This window comes from Oryx dammah, unplaced genomic scaffold (assembly GCF_014754425.2).
Source record: "Oryx dammah isolate SB20612 unplaced genomic scaffold, SCBI_Odam_1.1 HiC_scaffold_12, whole genome shotgun sequence".
Lineage (NCBI taxonomy): Eukaryota > Metazoa > Chordata > Mammalia > Artiodactyla > Bovidae > Oryx > Oryx dammah.
In genome coordinates this window covers 32,049,424-32,067,130 of record NW_024070196.1, presented here as the reverse complement: position 1 = coordinate 32,067,130, position 17,707 = coordinate 32,049,424, and the positions used below count along the sequence as shown (strand labels likewise).

Below are 17,707 nucleotides of genomic sequence, written 5' to 3'. Positions count from 1 at the left end.
AAGAGTCGGACATGACTGAGTGACTTCACTTCACATGTATATGCACATATGCTTTTCAATTTATATACAAATATACAGGCTAAGTTTACACGGACTAACTAAGACTAGAGTTTTTAGCATACTAATATTGAGGCTTTCTAGTAATTTGCAAGAGAAGAGAACAGAGAGTCAGTTGGGAGTATCAGCCTGGAAAGTTCTGAACTGTAGGTAAAGTTACAGTGAATATCATGCAGCACTTCACATGGACTATAACCCAAAAGATGTTGGGAAATAGGAACATAAGCACCAGAACCACTTCTTCACTAGGTCAAGAGGAAGGGTTCAAAAGCAATCAAATAAACACAGAAAAGCAACAAAACATGGCTTCATCATTCCATAAGGAGATGAGGAAGTGATAAAATCTGTGTGTACCAAGGGCTAGGTAACTTGTGTCCTTCATCTGAGAAGTCTGTTGTAGATGTAAGTCTTTGTTGTATTGTTGTGCTCAGACAAGTCCGACTCCTAGTAACCCTTTGGACTGTAGCCCATCAAGCTCCTCTGTCCATGGGATTTTTCCAGGCAAGAATACTTGAAGTAGGTTGCCATTTCCTCTTCCAGAGATCTTCCTGACCCAGGGATCAAACTTGCCTCTCCTGCACTGGCAGGTGGGTTCTTTATCATGAAGCCACCTAGAATATGAGGCTAATTTGCTCAAAATCAGGGGGCATTCCTGCTTTCTGTCCCTTGATTTCATCTTTCTTCTTAAAGCTTAGAGGCAGGGCCTTGTGGAGGACCAGTCTGAGGCTAGAGTGAGATGAGCGGTGGAAGGCCCTGTCCTGAGAATAAAAGAGAAATATTGGAGGCAGAGTTCAGAGTCAGTTAAATCCCAGTAAGAGACTTAGAAATGTAGAATTATGTCTTTGTACAATTTCCTTGTAAAAGTTTAAAAGTAAATAAGACCTGCATGCCCATCCCCTGGGGCAACAAGAAAGTGAGGCCATTGTAGAAATTGGGTCACTCTATCAATTCTTGAAGCAAAGAGGAAGAGAAGAACCCCAAGTGCTGTTAAAGTGGGCTGTGGCTGCTAACAAGTGGAGGAAAGGGGGCTCGTGATGGTTCTTGGCTTGAGCAGATGTTGCATGAGGATGTGGGATTACTGTGGGGTCACTTCTCAGGCCAGGATCATATGCTGTTGCTGGTGTGCTTTCAAGAGCTTGTGGAAAAATTAGTTGTTCTCTGGTATGGAAACCATGAGATTGAATTTGTTGAATATTTTCCTAGGTAAACAATGTTTTGTGTGTGTGTTTTTTTTTTTTTTTTTGCTTTTTGCTTACTAATTCAGAAAACACATCAGCAACAACATTTATGTAGTTTATGGACAAGGAAAGGAATCACATGTTCCCAACCAAATGAGTTAGTCATCATTTTATGAAGTTTTTCATATGTGTGTTGTCAGACACATTAGAATACCAAAGATAAAACCTTTTGGCAGTTACTGAGCTACTTCTTAACAAGTTTAACCATTGTTGATTAGAGAGCATATCAGACATTTTCAGATCTTCTCTCACTTGAAATTTGTAAATTTTGCATTTTTAAATTTTCAGTTCAACACATCTTATACAAAGCTGTACAAGTTTTGAAAGCTGAGTCTCATACACTTATAACTCCCGAAAAAATCATTAAAAGAAAAGAATGATTCAAAATCTTTTCCTGAACAATGTTGTCATAAGACTGACTTGAAAGTTTTGTCAGGGGACAAAAATCCTGAGAATTATGACACAGTAATCTGTAAAATTAAAAACTGATCTTTTAAATGTCAAATTTCCTCTTTTTCTCCTAATTTCTAAAACAAGTACAACAACGAAGAGTAATATAGAATATGTTCTAACTATGTACCAGGCACTATCCTAAACATGTTACATTCCCCTCCACACCCCTATTGGGGTAGATTTGTTCTTATTATTCCCATTTCGCATATAAGAAGACAGATTTAGTGAGTGGAATACAGTGTCAGTAATAGAGATAAAAGAGCCTTTCATGATATATAGGACCTTGACTTAGTTATCCCCTCTCACGATTTATCAGATATAGCCCCTCCTTCCCATGACATCCCCTTTTGTCCACACAAATGTACAAACAAGCTCTAGTTATTGTTTTTTTTTCAAGAAGACAATGGGAGAGATACTAACATCATTCACACAATTAACTTCCATTTCATTAAATTGTGTATAATTAAACACACATTTCAGAGCTTAGGGCCAAACACTGGTCATCCATAATAACTCAGAAAATATTGACTTGGGCTTTAACATGTGATGTGAAAAATTAAAAATTTATGGCCAAACAGATGTCCCCAAATGCTACACAAGCTTAACCTGGACAATAGCTAAAGTCTGCCACAGATGGGCCTTTTTCCTCTGGCTTGGGGCTCGTGTTGTTCCCTGAGACTGGCTTGTCCAGAGTCCCAGAGCGTCTCACTGAGCAACATGTGTCCTCCTGCCAACACCCTCTGGCTTTTCTGTCAGTGGTCAAGAGCTCCCCATTAAAGTCAAAGCCTAGTTCCATTCCTCACCAGGTCAATGGCCCTAAAAAAGTTACTCAACCTTTCTATCCCTTTCTTTAATGTCATTTATATATAAAATGGAGGTAACAGCCATACAAACTTATGAAGAGTAGACAATTCAGGTAAACTTCTTAAACCAGTACATGAATGCCTAAAGAGTCAATAAATGTTTATGTTGAGTGAGATTTTAAAAGTATTATTTTGATGTGCTTCTTCAATGTTTATAATACTTCTAAATCTGTTCTGAATGTGAATTACATATGATACTATCCTACCATTGTTTAAGTGACTAGTGAAAAGGCAAGTACAATATTTTAATATTTGTAGTTCATTGACTGTGGCTCAGATCATGAACTCCTTATGGCCAAATTCAGACTTAAATTGAAGAAAGTAGGGAAAACCACTAGACCATTCAGATATGACCTAAATCAAATTCCTTATGATTATACAGTGGAAGTGAGAAATAGATTTAAGGGACTAGATCTGATAGATTGAGTGCCTGATGAACTATGGATGGAGGTTCACGACATTGTACAGGAGACAAGGATCAAGACCATCCCTATGGAAAAGAAAGGCAAAAAAGCAAATTTGCTGTCTGGGGAGGCCTTACAAATAGCTGTGAAAAGAAGAGAGGTGAAAAGCAAAGGAGAAAAGGAAAGATATAAGCATCTGAATGCAGAATTCCAGAGAATAGCAAGGAGAAATAAGAAAGCCTTCCTCAGCGATCAATGCAAAGAAATAGAGAAAAAGAATAGAATGGGAAAGACGAGAGATCTCTTCAAGAAAATTAGAGATACCACGGGAACATCTTATGCAAAGATGGGCTCAATAAAGGACAGAAATGGTATGGACCTAACAGAAACAGAAGATATTAAGAAGAGGTGGCAAGATTACACAGAAGAACTGTACAAAAAAATATCTTCATGACCAAGATAATCACGATGGTGTGATCACTCACCTAGAGCCAGACATCCTGAAATGTGAAGTCAAGTGGGCCTTAGAAAGCATCAGTAAGAACAAAGCTAGTGGAGGTGATGGAATTCCAGTTGAGCTATTTCAAATCCCGAAAGTTGATGCTGTGAAAGTGCTGCACTCAATATGCCAGCAAATTTGGAAAACTCAGCAGTGGCCACAGGACTGGAAAAGGTCAGTTTTCATTCCAATCCCAAAGAAACGTAATGCCAAAGAATCCTCAAACTACTGCACAATGGCACTCATCTCACACACTAGTAAAGTAATGCTCAAAATTCTCCAAGCCAGGCTTCAGCAGTACATGAACTGTGAACTTCCCGATGTTCAAGCTGGTTTTAGAAAAGTCAGAGGAACCAGAGATCAAATTGCCAATATCTGCTGGATCATCGAAAAAGCAAGAGAGTTCCAGAAAAACATCTATTTCTGTTTTATTGACTATGCCAAAGCCTTTGACTGTGTGGATCACAATCAGTTCAGTTCAGTTCACTCTCTCAGTTGTGTCCGACTCTTTGCGACCCCATGAATCGCAGCACGCCAGGCCTCCCTGTCCATCACCATCTCCCAGAGTTCACCCAGACTCATGTCCATCGAGTCCGTGATGCCATCCAGCCATCTCATCCTCGGTCGTCCCCTTCTCCTCCTGCCCCCAATCCCTCCCAGCATCAGAGTTTTTTCCAATGAGTCAACTCTTCTCATGAGGTGGCCAAAGTACTGGAGTTTCAGCTTTAGCATCATTCCCTCCAGAGAAATCCCAGGGTTGATCTCCTTCAGACTGGACTGGTGGAAAATTCTGAAAGATGGGAATACCAGACCACCTGACCTGCCTCATGAGAAACCTGTATGCAGGTCAGGAAGCAACAGTTAGAAATGGACATGGAACAACTAACTGGTTCCAGATAGGAAAAGGAGTACATCAAGGCTGTATATTGTCACCCTGCTTATTTAACTTCTATGCAGAGTACATCATGAGATATGCTGGGCTGGAAGAAGCACAAGCTGGAATCAAGATTGCCGGGAGAAATATCAATAACCTCAGATATGCAGATGACACCACCCTTATGGCAGAAAGTGAAGAGGAACTAAAAAGCCTCTTGATGAGAGTGAAAGAGGAGAGTTCAAAAGCTGGCTTCAAGCTCAACGTTCAGAAAACAAAGATCATGGCATCTGGTCCCATCACTTCATGGGAAATAGATGGGGAAACAGTAGAAATAGTGTAGACTTTATTTTTTGGGGCTCAAAAATCACTGCAGATGGTGATTGCAGCCATGAAATTAAAAGATGCTTACTCCTTGGAAGAAAATTTATGACCAACCTAGATAGCATATTAAAAAGCAGAGACATTACTTTGCCAACAAAGGTCCGTCTAGTCAAGGCTACGGTTTTTCCTGTGGTCATGTATGGATGTGAGAGTTGGACTGTGAAGAAAGCTGAGAGCCTAAAAATTGATGCTTTTGAACTGTGGTGTTGGAGAAGACTCTTGAGAGTCCCTTGAACTGCAAGGAGATCCAACCAGTCCATTCTAAAGGAGATCAGTCCTGGGTATTCATTGGAAGAAAGGATGCTAAAGCTGAAACTCCAATGCTTTGGCCACCTCATGCAAAGAATTGACTCATTGGAAAAGACTCTGATGCTGGGAGGGATTGTGGGCAGGAGGAGAAGGGAACGACAGAGGATGAGATGGCTGGATGGCATCACGAACTCGATGGCCATGAGTTTGAGTGAACTCCGGGAGTTGGTGATGGACAGGGAGGCCTGGCGTGCTGTAGTTCTTGGGGTTGCAAAGAGTCGGACATGACTGAGTAAATGAACTGAACTGATGTAGAAAAGGCAAAGAGTGAGAACTAGTTTTATTCAATATAAAATCCAACACTTAAAAGGTAAGATATCTGCAGAAATTAATTTTAAAATATGTTAATATAAATGGAATTCTTGACATAAATTATCTCACAGATAAGGCAACAGAGATCAGCTTGCAGCCTAAATTTAATTGAATATATTCCAGGAGATATCATGCCTTGTCATAGTGCCCAGTTCAAGTGGTCATAGAAATTTTTCATCTAATGTAGAATTTGAGCTTCCTTGCATACAGCACAAAAACCACTGCATTCCATAATTTTCTAGTCCATTGATTTTTGGTTCCCATACATTGGAACATAAAATTGATTGGTACTATTCCATCAGTAATGACAATCTAAGAACACCGGGAGAAGTCTGAATAGCAATAAGGACATATTAGCAAATCATAAGAATATTATTACAAAAGATAATATTAGAAGGTTGTGAATCTCAACACCATTCCATGATATTAGAGAGATATTCGTAAACATTTTACAGAGAAGTGAATGAGTAAGTGAAAGAATGACTTTATTTACAAAATATAGAATACTAAAAGTAAGTAGAATTAAAGCTTCATTTAATGGGAAATAATTTTATGGGACGAAAAGTTGTATCTTAAAATTGAGCGTATCCAGGGCCTTATTTTATTTTAGATAAGCATAGGTAAGCAGACCTTCATTATTTCTATTTTGGTATATTAAAGTCTGAATATGATTCTGAAAAACAACTAAAAGCAGATGAGTTGCCATTTACCTTTGAGATAACCCACAGAATCAACTAAATATGACATCTGACCTTCACCACACAAGAGTCTTCTAACTCTGTGTACGATAGACAGTGTACTCCAGGGTTTTGTTAAATGCTGCATTTTCACTATATGCTGATAAAGGCACTGGAACAGGGAATGAAAATAAATCATTTCATATTTGCCTTAAACATTAAATAAATGCAACAGAAATGATTTCAAGTCATCTCATTGACATGCTATTTCCAGCAAGTGAAAGGTCAGTGCTTTCTTTTTAAAATTTTCTGCAAAGAAATATAAATTAGTACAGAAAAGGGGATTTAAAGGCCTCAAAACACAGTTAATTTTTCTTTATGATAGCATTGATAGTCATATCTAGGAATACAGTTTTTAATTCTGCTTTGTCAGCTGCCCAGCTATTCCAGATACAGAGGGATGCTCCAAATCCGGCTTGATCTATTTTACTATAATTTTAGAGAAACCAGTATTGCCTCTTTTGTGGCATTTAAATGATATTGTTGTGCTCCAGATTGCTGAGTGAGTACCTTTAAAATAGACTAGGAGATTGACATGTTCTTTTTGTGCAGTATCACTAGGAAAGTCCCTAAATCAAAATATTTTTCTTGTAACAAAACTAAAAATTACTCAATCACCTGTCTATGTGTTCACAAATATTACCTTGGGGTGTTTTCTACATTCTCTTTAGTAGTTCTGTCTACAACCCATTGTTAAGCTTGCTATTATTTTTGTGATTTATGAACATTAAGACTTGGTTTTGTTTTCCCTCTAGGATTCCCTGCCCTGACCGGAACTGGAACAATCAATGTCATAGTGGATGACGTCAATGACAATGTCCCGACTTTTGCCAGTAAAATGTATTTCACGACAATTCCTGAAGACGCACCAACTGGGACAGATGTTATATTGGTAAATGCCTCAGATATTGATGCTTCAACCAATGCGGTTATCAGGTCAGTGCCTTTTCCTTTGTAAATTTGATTACTTTTCTCATTAAACATTAGTCTTTGAACGAAATGCATATAATGCTTCATTTCACTGGAAATGTCATATATTAACACCTAACCCTATTGTGATTGAAAGAAAGTTTTAGTTGCTCAGTCATCTTCAACTCTTTGTGACCCTATTGTGATTGAAAGAAAGTTTTAGTTGCTCAGTCATCTTCAACTCTTTGTGACCCCATGGACTGTAGCCCACTAGGCTCCTCTGTCCATGAATTCTTCCAAAAGAATACTGGAATGAGTAGCCATTCTCTTCTCCAGGGGATCTTCTTGACCCAGGGATTGAACCCAGGTCTCCTACATTGCAAGCAGATTCTTTACTGTCTAAGTCACTAGGAATTATTGCTAAATAACCAACTATGCCTAAAATGAAGATTAAAATAAACATTTTATCTTATTAACTTTATTTATATTCTTATTGCATTTCATTCTTTGGTACTTTAGGAATTAGGACACAGGTCGGGGGAGGAGATTTTCATGCTTCATGTGGTTGACTAGTGTCACTTAGTGGTATTTGCCTGGTGACTGTCTGGAGGACCCAAGATGGCTTCACTCACATGCATGGTGCCTTGGCAGGGATGGCTGGAACAGCAGGCTCCATTGAGCCCCTTCTCTGCTCTTGTGGTCTCAGGGCTTTTTAATGTGATTCTTCAGCAGAGTATGGTATAAAAACCTCTGGGTTCCAAGGACCTCAGGTGAAAGCTGCTAACGTTCTTAAACGCCAGGACTTGAGGTGGGCAGTGCATCACTTCTGGAATACTTTGTTTGTCATAGCTGCCATGCCCAGCCCAGAGTTCCTGGGCTAAAACCTATGTGTGAAAACTCTTCAAATAACTTTTGTTTCATACAGTCAAATATAATACAAATTGATGCTATTTTTATTTTGCAAAAAATTATCATATTCACTTTTAAATTAGACAGTTCAGTTCAGTTCAGTCACTCAGTCATGTCCAACTCTTTGCAACCCCATGGACTGCAGCACGCCAGGTCTCCCTGTCTGTCACTAATGCCTGGAAATTTACTCAAACTCATATCCATTGAGTCAGTGATGGCATCCAACACTCTGATCCTCTGCCGTCCCCTTCTCCTCCCATCTTCAATCTTTCCCAGCATCAGGGTCTTTTCAAATGAGTCAGTTCTTTGCACCAGGTGGCCAAAGTATTAGAGTTTCAGCTTTAGCATCAGTCCTTCCAATGAATATTCAGGACTGATTTCCTTCAGGATTGACTGGTTGGATCTTCTTGCAGTCCAAAGGACTCTCAAGAATCTTCTCCAACACCACAGTTCAATAGCATCAGTTCTTAGATGCTCAGCTTTCTTTATAGTCCAACTCTCACATCCATACATGACTACTGGAAAAACCATAGCTTTAACTAAACGGACCTTTGTTGGAAAAGTAATGTCTCTGCTTTTTAATAAGCTGTCTAAGTTGGTCGTAACTTTTCTTCCAAGGAGAAAGTGTCTTTTAACCTCATGGCTGCAGTCACCATCTGCAGTGATTTTGGAGCCCCCCAAAATAAAGTCTGTCACTGTTTCCACTGTTTCCCCATCTATTTGCCATGAAGTAATGGGACCAGATGCCATGGTCTTAGTTTTCTGAATGAGTTTTAAGCCAACTTTTTCACTCTCCTCTTTCACTTTTATCAAGAGGCTTTTTAGTTCCTCTTCACTTTCTGCCATAAAGGTGGTATCATCTGCATATCTGAGGTTATTGATATTTCTCTTGGCAATCCAGTCCAGCATTTCTCATGATGTACTCTGCATACAAGTTAAATAAGCGGAGTGACAATATACAGCCTTGACATACTCCTCTCCCGATTTGGAACCAGTCTGTTGTTCCATGTCCAGTTCTAACTGTTGCTTCTTGACCTGCACACATATTTCTCAGGAGACAGGTCAGGTGGTCTGGTATTCCCATCTTATTACAACTTAAATGAAAAATACTTTCCCATTCTATTAAATCATTATGCCAACCTTCAACCTTTTATACTCTGGCTTGCTTTGTTTTTAATGTAATATATATTTTGGATGTTAATCACTTCTTGCTACTCATGGAATCCTGGAGAAAATCCATCTTCTCCTCTGGTTAATAGAGATTTTATGTATTAATTTCCATTTTAGCTACTTAAATATTACATATTTAAGCCATTTTACCAACTCCTGATGGGTTCTCTAAAAGCACAACTTTTAATGTGGGATGTTAATTTCCCTGTGTAGTCTAATGTGATCTTTTACACAACAGCTATCCAACAAATATTTGTTTATATTCTTCTTTCCACCAGTTTGATCAAGTTATACCTTTTAATGGATGGTGTACTTATTTTGAGTTTTACACTTTACATAACGTTTAATATTTTCCCTTGTAGTAAACCAGCTTGTGTTAATTCCCAGTCTTTATCTAGTTTTTATCTTTGCTTTCCAGACACCCATCCCAGAATTTAGCTTTTATAGAAATGTATTCCTTTTTTCCTCCAACTGACCAAATGTCCATTCAGACCTCACTTTTAATTCTTTTATGTCATAACATTGGAGAAAGTCACAAAACTGCATCAGCAGAGTGAACGTCCAAAGGTAAATCCCTTACTCTGTGCTCTTGATCGCATCCCATTAGATTTCCTTCAGATCTTTAATTCAATTGTTACTACATTTAATAATAACTATTTTATTCCTAATATATTCACTCTTGAAAAAACATCTCCAACATAATAGTGACTGGCACCTAAAGAAATTCATTAAATGAGTAATTCTAATAGTCTTTAGAACTTCGGAATATTATTTACTCACATTTTTTAACACCTCATTTTTGAGAGGGTGGGTTACTACCTCAAAACTTTCTCCAGTCAGTTATTCTTTAAAATCTCTCAATCAAATTTCTCTTCTATTGCTTTACCAAAAAAGACTATTTGAATATTCTACTGAAAATTTTCAAATCCAGTGATTTCTGAATCCTTATTTCTCTTTACCGTTTACATCATAGGTCGTCCTTTCTTACTGGCATTTTATTTTCTCCTCAGTGTCTGTGTCAATATTATTTCTTATTTCTCACTCTGTATGTCTAACCACACCTTCTAATTTGCCTTTTGTGTTTCCTCTTTCTCTCTTCAAAGTAATCTGGACATTCCCCACAGCACTTTTTCTCAGCACTTTTCTTTATTTTCATGTGTATGAAAGACAGAGAGAGAAAGAAAAAACAGAGGATTACCCATTTCCATGGCTGCACCTATGCAGAAAACACCCAGAAAACTATGCAGAAAACCTCCAAACCTGTGTTATCAACTCTGACTCCATTCCAAGAGATTCCTACTCATATTTGTAACTCTCTAGGCGCACTTCTACCTAGAGATTCTGCTGGAACCATAAGCACAACATATCAGAAGCTCCTAACCTTTTCCGTTTCTCATCTTGGCATTCTGCTTCCTTTCACTGATACTGTCTCAGTTTCTTTGTCCTCCTGTCCTGATGGCTAACAGTCATCTTTTCCACCTCTGTATACCTTTTCTGTGTATTCCTCCTGCCAAGATCCTCATTCAGTCCATAATTATATCATGCCCAGATTAACATAATAAAAATCAGCTTACTTTTCTGACTCAGATTTATGATCCTTCCAATCTATATACCATACTCTTCTGTATAAGGGCTTCCTATATGGTGCTAGTGTTGAAGAACTGCATGCCAGTGCAGGAGATTTATGAGACTCGGGTTCAGTCCCTGAGTCAGGAAGATTCCCTGGAGGAGGAAATGGCAACCCACTCCAGTATTCTTTCCTGGAGAACCCCATGGATAGAGGAGTCTGGTGGGCTATTGTCCATAGGGCCGCAAACAGTCAGACCCGACTGAAGCGACTTAGTATGCATGCATCCTGTATAATTTTGAAGCCCTTACAACATCCCAGGTACTTTGTTAAGTTCTGAGAAATTAAGCACTTCAGTTCTCATAAGGAGAAATCTTTAATATAGAAGGTAATTTTGCTGTATTACAATTAGAGTACCTTGTATCAAGCATAATTTAAACACAGAATGTGTGGAATCAAGAGCGTAGTCAGTGAAACTTGAGGAAATAAGTAGAAGCTTTGAGTAACTGATGATTTGGGGAAAGACAGAGGAATAGTTTATGAACAAATAAAGGATGAAAGACATTCTAGGCAAAGACAGAAACAGGTACAAAGATAAAGCTATGCAAAAACATAGCATCAGAAAAATAAAGCTATTCAGTATGGTTGGTGTGGGTTAGGAATGAGCCTTGTATACCATATGAGAAGATTCACATTTTTTTTTGCATCTAGTTGGAGAAACAACTGAAATGTTTTAAGGTGGCCAGTAATATGACTAGTTTACATTTTATGATAATTCCTCTCAACTTTGTAGGAAGCAATTTGGATGAAGCAGAGTCAGTCGGTGAATGAAAGAACGATGGCAGTAGTATGAACCTCCTTGCTCTGTATTTCAGCTTTAATAGTGAAACTCCCCCATCCTCAAAAGATTTTAACTTCCAGTTTGCCTAGGGCATAAGGCCTAGTCTGCATATTCCAGCCACTCCATAAAGGGCCCCAGCATCTCTCCAAGCTTGTTCTGTACAAATCTTCAATGTATAGCCAAACTTTCAGCCTCACTGGATCACTTTCTGCTTCTGGGAAAAGGATTTGTGCTTTCCCAAGCATTCTGGCTTTATTCAAGTCCTTCTCTGTCCTAGGGCAGGGTTCTCCAAACACAACCTGCAGGCCAAATTCTAGCCAAAGCCTACTTTTGTAAACAAAGTGTTACTGGAACATAGCCACACCTATTCATGTGTGTATTGTCTATGACTAATTTTGCATTACAGGGGCAAGCTGAATGCTGCAACAGAGATCTGATGGTGTAAAGAGCTGAAAATATTTACTTATATTACTAATACTTACTAAAATATTTACTAATTTAAAATATTTGCTGATCTTTTATAGCAAGTTGTTGACTCCTAGCCTAGAATACCTGCATTCTCCCTTTTCATTACTATTGTAAGATGTGTGTGTGCTCAGACACCACCAGCTCTTTGTGACTCCATGGGCTGTAGCCTGCCAGGCTCCTCTGTCCATGGGATTTCCTAGGCAAGAAGACTGAAATGGGTTGCTATTTCCTACTTCAGGGGATCTTCCCTGACCCAGGGAATCTCTTGCATCTCCTGCGCTGGCAGGCAGATTCATCGCCACTGCACTACCTGAGGAAGCCCTATTGTAAGATGAGTAACCCTTTTAAATGAGTAACCCCTTTAAATCTTTACCTAAATATACTGTTCTCCAGGAAAGGCTTTTCTCATTAAAAGCAATCTCTGAAACTGGAGCCGATTATACAGAGTGAAGTAAGCCAGAAAGAAAAACACCAATACAATATACTAACACATATATATGGAATTTAGAAAGATGGTAACGATAACCCTGTATGCGAGACAGCAAAAGAGACACAGATGTATAGAACAGACTTTTGGACTCTGAGGGAGAGGGAGAGGGTGGGATGATTTGGGAGAATGGCATTGAAACATGTATACTATCATATAAGAAATGAATCGCCAGTCTAGGTTCGATGCAGGATACAGGATGCTTGGGGCTGGTGCACTGGGATGACCCAGAGAGATGGTATGGAGAGGGAGGTGGGAGGGGGGTTCAGAATTGGGAACACATATACACCCGTAGCGGATTCATGTTGATGAATGGCAAAACCAATACAATATTGTAAAGTAAAAAAATAATAATAATAAAATTTAAAGAAAAAAGCAATCTCTTTGTCTTCTGAATTCCTGAAACAATGCTTCTGAGAAGTTTCAGAGCACTTTGCCCTTAAATATATGGCCTGGTTTTGCATTTACTTTTTGATGTATCTTTCTTCTATCTAGGATATAAGCTTGAGTTCAGAATTTTTTTACCTACTCAATCCATGTTTCTATCTGTTAGTTCATCTTACCCAAATATAAGGGCTTCCCAGGTGGTGCGAATCTAAAGAACCCGCCTGCCAATGCAGGAGGCATAAGAAACGTGGGTTTGATTCCTGGATCAGGAAGATCCCCTGGAGGAGGGAATGGCAACCCACTCCAGGATTCTTGCTTGGAGGATCCCCACGGACAGAGAGCCAGGTGGGCTACAGTCCATAGGGTTGCAAAGAGTTAGACATGACTAACTTGACTTAGCATGCATGCACGCACCCAAATATAAAGATGCATTATAATAGATTAAAGATAATAGTTTATTATAGCTATATGTGTATACTGTTATGAACATAAACCTAAATTTTGAATTCATGTCACATACTAATTACAATGCTAGGTGCTTTTCAAAAGAAATTACATTTGACACTCAAAAACTACCAAATGAAAGGAATACATACATGCATAATACTTTATAGATAGAGAAGACTTAGAAAGGTTAAGAAATCTTATGAATTTATGTACTTGAGTGAGATCAAAAGTCATGTCCAAGGGAACTATGTTCCAGAGTTCAGTTTCTAAACTATTACTGCTGCTGCTGCTGCTAAGTTGCTTCAGTCATGTCCGACTTTGTGCGGCCCCAGAGACGGCAGCCCACCAGGCAGCCCCGTCCCTGGGACTCTCCAGGCAAGAACGCTGGAGTGGGTTGCCATTTCCTTCTCCAATGCATTACTAGATCATCATATTCTAGCAGCCCACAACACAGTTCCTTATGATTGTAGTAAATCTCAGGAAGAGGTTAAAAAAAGATTCACAAAATCAAATGGGGATAATTCAGCTTTACACATGCAACGATTGGTTGAATTTTAGATCATAATGATCTGTTTATACCAGTAATTTGAAACAGTAAATTTCTTGAGTCAGAAAATAAATGAAGATCTTTGTGGATTGACATTGAACTCTGTGTGTGTGCTCATTCTCTTCAGTCCTGTCCAACTCTTTGAGACCTCATATACCGTAGCCCACCAGGTTTCTCTGTCCAAGGGATTCTCCAGGCAAGAATACTGGAGTGGGTTCCCATTTCGTTCTCCAGGGGACCTTCCTGACCCAGGGATCAAAACAGTGTCTCTTATGTTTCCTGCGCTGGCAGGCAGGTTCTTTAACAAAAGAACTAAATCATTGTAAACCAACCCTACATCAACACACCTTCACAAGAGTTGCTTTTGGGCTTAGCATGAGCTGCAGCATTTTTTGTCTCCCCTAAAACCTCCCAGGCTGTGTCTCAGCTTCCTTCTACTGTAGGATAATGGGAAAAGTGCACGTTGAGGTCATAAAGACAGAAGTTCAAAGTCTTCATCTGCCATTTGTAGACTTTATGCATCTTTGTGCAACTATATTAGCCTCCCTTAGACTCAACTTCCTTATCAATTAAAAATCTAGTACAAATCTAGTACCACACTATTAGGACAGTTCTGAGGCTTAAATGAGGAAATAAAGGAAATCTTTGTCTGCTGAGTACATACTAAGAACACAATAAGATGCTACAAAACTGTAAAGAACAGCATGAAAGAAAAAATGAAAGTGTTAGTCATTCAGTAGCCTGCCAGGCTCCTCTGTTCCTGGGGATTCTCCAGGCAAGAATACTGAAGTGGGTAGCCATTACCTTCTCCAGGGGATCTTCCTGACCTAGGGATCAAACGTGGATCTCTTGCGTTGCAGGCAGATTCTTTACCATCTGAGCCATTAGAGAAGCATAGGTGTTTAGATTTAAGAAGGTAGCACAAGACTTGATCTAATAAAGTTCATAACCATTAAAAAAAAAAAAAAACTAATTTGGATCAGAGAAGCAGTACCGAGATTCATCAAAGATGAGAAGTGAACCAAAACTCAAAAAAAGAAAAGAAAAAAGAAAAGAATGAAGTGGGGAAAACCCAGGCATATGATCTTGGCAGTCTGTTCATTTTATATTGTTGCATATGCTTCTTTTATCTCTTTCTTTTTTTTTAACTTACAAGTATACATTTGATTAAAACTGGTATTATAGATATTGTGAGATAGTAAAGGATATCTAGTATTTAGGATACACTTTTCATACATTTCAGAAACAAAGAAAGCCTAGATAAAATTAACCACATGTTAACATGGCAATTTAGTCTTTACTTTTTGAAAATAGTAAATATATTAGCTACTTTTAAACAGACAGTCTTATGTGCAATAGCATAAAATAAAGACTAAAGACTTTACAATTCAAAGTTTTTTTATGGATTATTGAGTTCAGCATGGGCCAGAACTCTCATCATTTGCCTTTCAACACATTGCTCAATCTAATATACCATGACCTTCTCATATACAAGACATCCAAATCAAATTTGCATGCTTTTTGCATCCTTCTTATTTTTATATGTGAATGCTTAAGGGAACAAATATTTGAGTGAATCCTGACCTTTGCTGTCACAAAAAAAGCTTGTGGCACTATGAAGCACTTTTTCTCTCCCTATTAAGTTATCCCAAAATAAACTCACATACTTCTCATAACCCAGGTTTCTACAGACTTTCTCTAAAAGGTAAGACAATGTGATTATTTCATGACTCCTGAATTTCTAACTTCCAAACCTATGATATTTTTATTTTAATATTGGGAATAGGTATTGTCTACTGTGTAAGGGTGTTAATAATCAGTAATAATACTTTTATGAGGAGTCACTTCTGGTCCAGGAAATACAGTCTTTGTTGTTCTTACTCCTGATCTTGCACTTGAAGTTGCCATAAGATGTTCGAATCTGAGTGATACAAAGTATTTTATCAATTTTGAAATCAGTTCTCAACCAAACTCCCTCTCTATGCTCCATCTATTTAGCTCTCATTTTATAGAACCTCTTTTGTTTAAAAACAAACAAACAAACGAAAGAACACGTAGCTCCTTAACAGTTCCTAATGTCTCTAAAAGAGGATGAAGGTGCCAAAATGTTTGTTTTAAACAATGAACTTAATAGGAAGAATGTGCACTGGCTGCGATGTAGTTTTTCCTGCTGTTTCTATTAGACACTTGCTGTTGCTATGTTTTTATGGACACAAAGCAAACTATAGAAACACCCGTTAGTTCCAACAAGGGCATTTGTTTGTTGGCATGAAGGAGAAGACTTGAAAGATATCCATTTCCTCATTTCCTTGCTACCCTCCAACAGAAAACATTCTGGACCACAGCCAACTTCTGAACCTTCAAGCTTAGCTACTTCTTTCCTAGCTGAGCTCTCAGAAATATACACAGATAGCCTTTTCTTTAGAAAGAAGAGAAGCTATTCTCAGCGAAAACTCCTGCTCACTAACCAATCTGGTTAGCATCAAAATATCCATGAAGATGTCATACCACTCCTTACAACAGGAAAGCAAAGCAGCTGGCCATATGAGGAATAGCAAATGAGAGAATTAGTAACTAGGAATGTCTGTGTATAAATAATCAGTTCTTGAGTGGCTCTGGATAGTCAGTTCAGTTCAGTTGAGTTCAGTCGCTCAGTCATGTCCGACTCTCTGGAACCCCATGAACCATAGCACGCCAGGCCTCCCTGTCCATCACCATCTCCCAGAGTTCACTCAAACTCACGCCCATCGAGTTGGTGATGCCATCCAGCCATCTCATCCTCTGTCGTCTCCTTCTTCTCCTGCCCCTAATCCCTCCCAGTGTCAGAGTCTTTTCCAATGAGTCAACTGTTTGCATGAGGTGGCCAAAGTATTGGAGTTTCAGCTTTAGCATCAGTTCTTCCAAAGAACACCCAGGACTGATCTCCTTTAGAATGGACTGGTTGGATCTAACACCACAGTTCAAAAGCATCAATTCTTCGGTGCTCAGCTTTCTTCACAGTCCAACTCTCAATATGTGTCATATACAGTGTTTGGTCTTTAGAGAACAAGACCTTGCCCTGATCTTTTCTAGTATATTACAGCACACAGCAGATAAATACTTTTTAGATGTATTTAACAGATGTTCATCTGTGATCCTGGCCACTGACCACAATGTTAGAGCAAGAGCCTGATTTATGCTTTCAGGCTGGTTTATTTAAAATATGATCGTCTTCTGGGTATATTCTAGGGACTTGCATGATTTAGGAAGCTCGCAAACCTTGTGAAGACCAGCTTGAGGTCATAGGACATCTTGCCATAAAGACTGTTAATGTGATGCTCACATAAAATGTGAACTAGCATATTCTTTCATTGTTCTGTGATCTGACTTGTCATGTTTTCCCTGACTTTTCTGCCTCGCTCGTTAAAATTCTAGTAAATAGATGTTGCAGCATTAAAACTGGAAGAAATATGCCCATGTCTGTTCTCTGCTTTAGTTATAGGATCATTGGTGGAAATTCTCAGTTCACCATCAACCCATCCACAGGACAGATCATCACCAGTGCATTGCTAGACAGGGAAACAAAAGAGAATTATACTTTAGTGGTTGTTGCCAGTGATGCTGGGTCCCCGGAACCCCTTTCCAGTTCTACCAGTGTGCTCGTCACGGTGACTGATGTCAATGACAACCCGCCAAGATTTCAGCATCACCCGTATGTCACGCACATCCCTTCTCCTACTCCTCCAGGTAACCAAACCACCTCTCATGTCTCACAGATAAGTAAGAACTATGCATTGGGCACTTCCTATAATTAAATTTCTATTTTTTCTACAGGTATATTTCTGACATAGCCAAAGTTTGCAAAT

At 38.8% G+C, this 17,707-nt stretch overlaps 1 protein-coding gene across 1 annotated transcript in view; it reads left to right on the top strand.

The window, feature by feature from the left end:
• Positions 1 to 17,707, top strand: part of FAT4 (FAT atypical cadherin 4) — a 184,030-nt gene that overhangs the window by 125,302 nt on the left and 41,021 nt on the right. The window contains exons 7-8 of the mRNA XM_040250540.1: positions 6,886 to 7,066; positions 17,338 to 17,588. Coding sequence (XP_040106474.1) covers positions 6,886 to 7,066; positions 17,338 to 17,588 — 432 coding nt within the window. The remainder of the gene's footprint in view (positions 1 to 6,885; positions 7,067 to 17,337; positions 17,589 to 17,707) is intronic.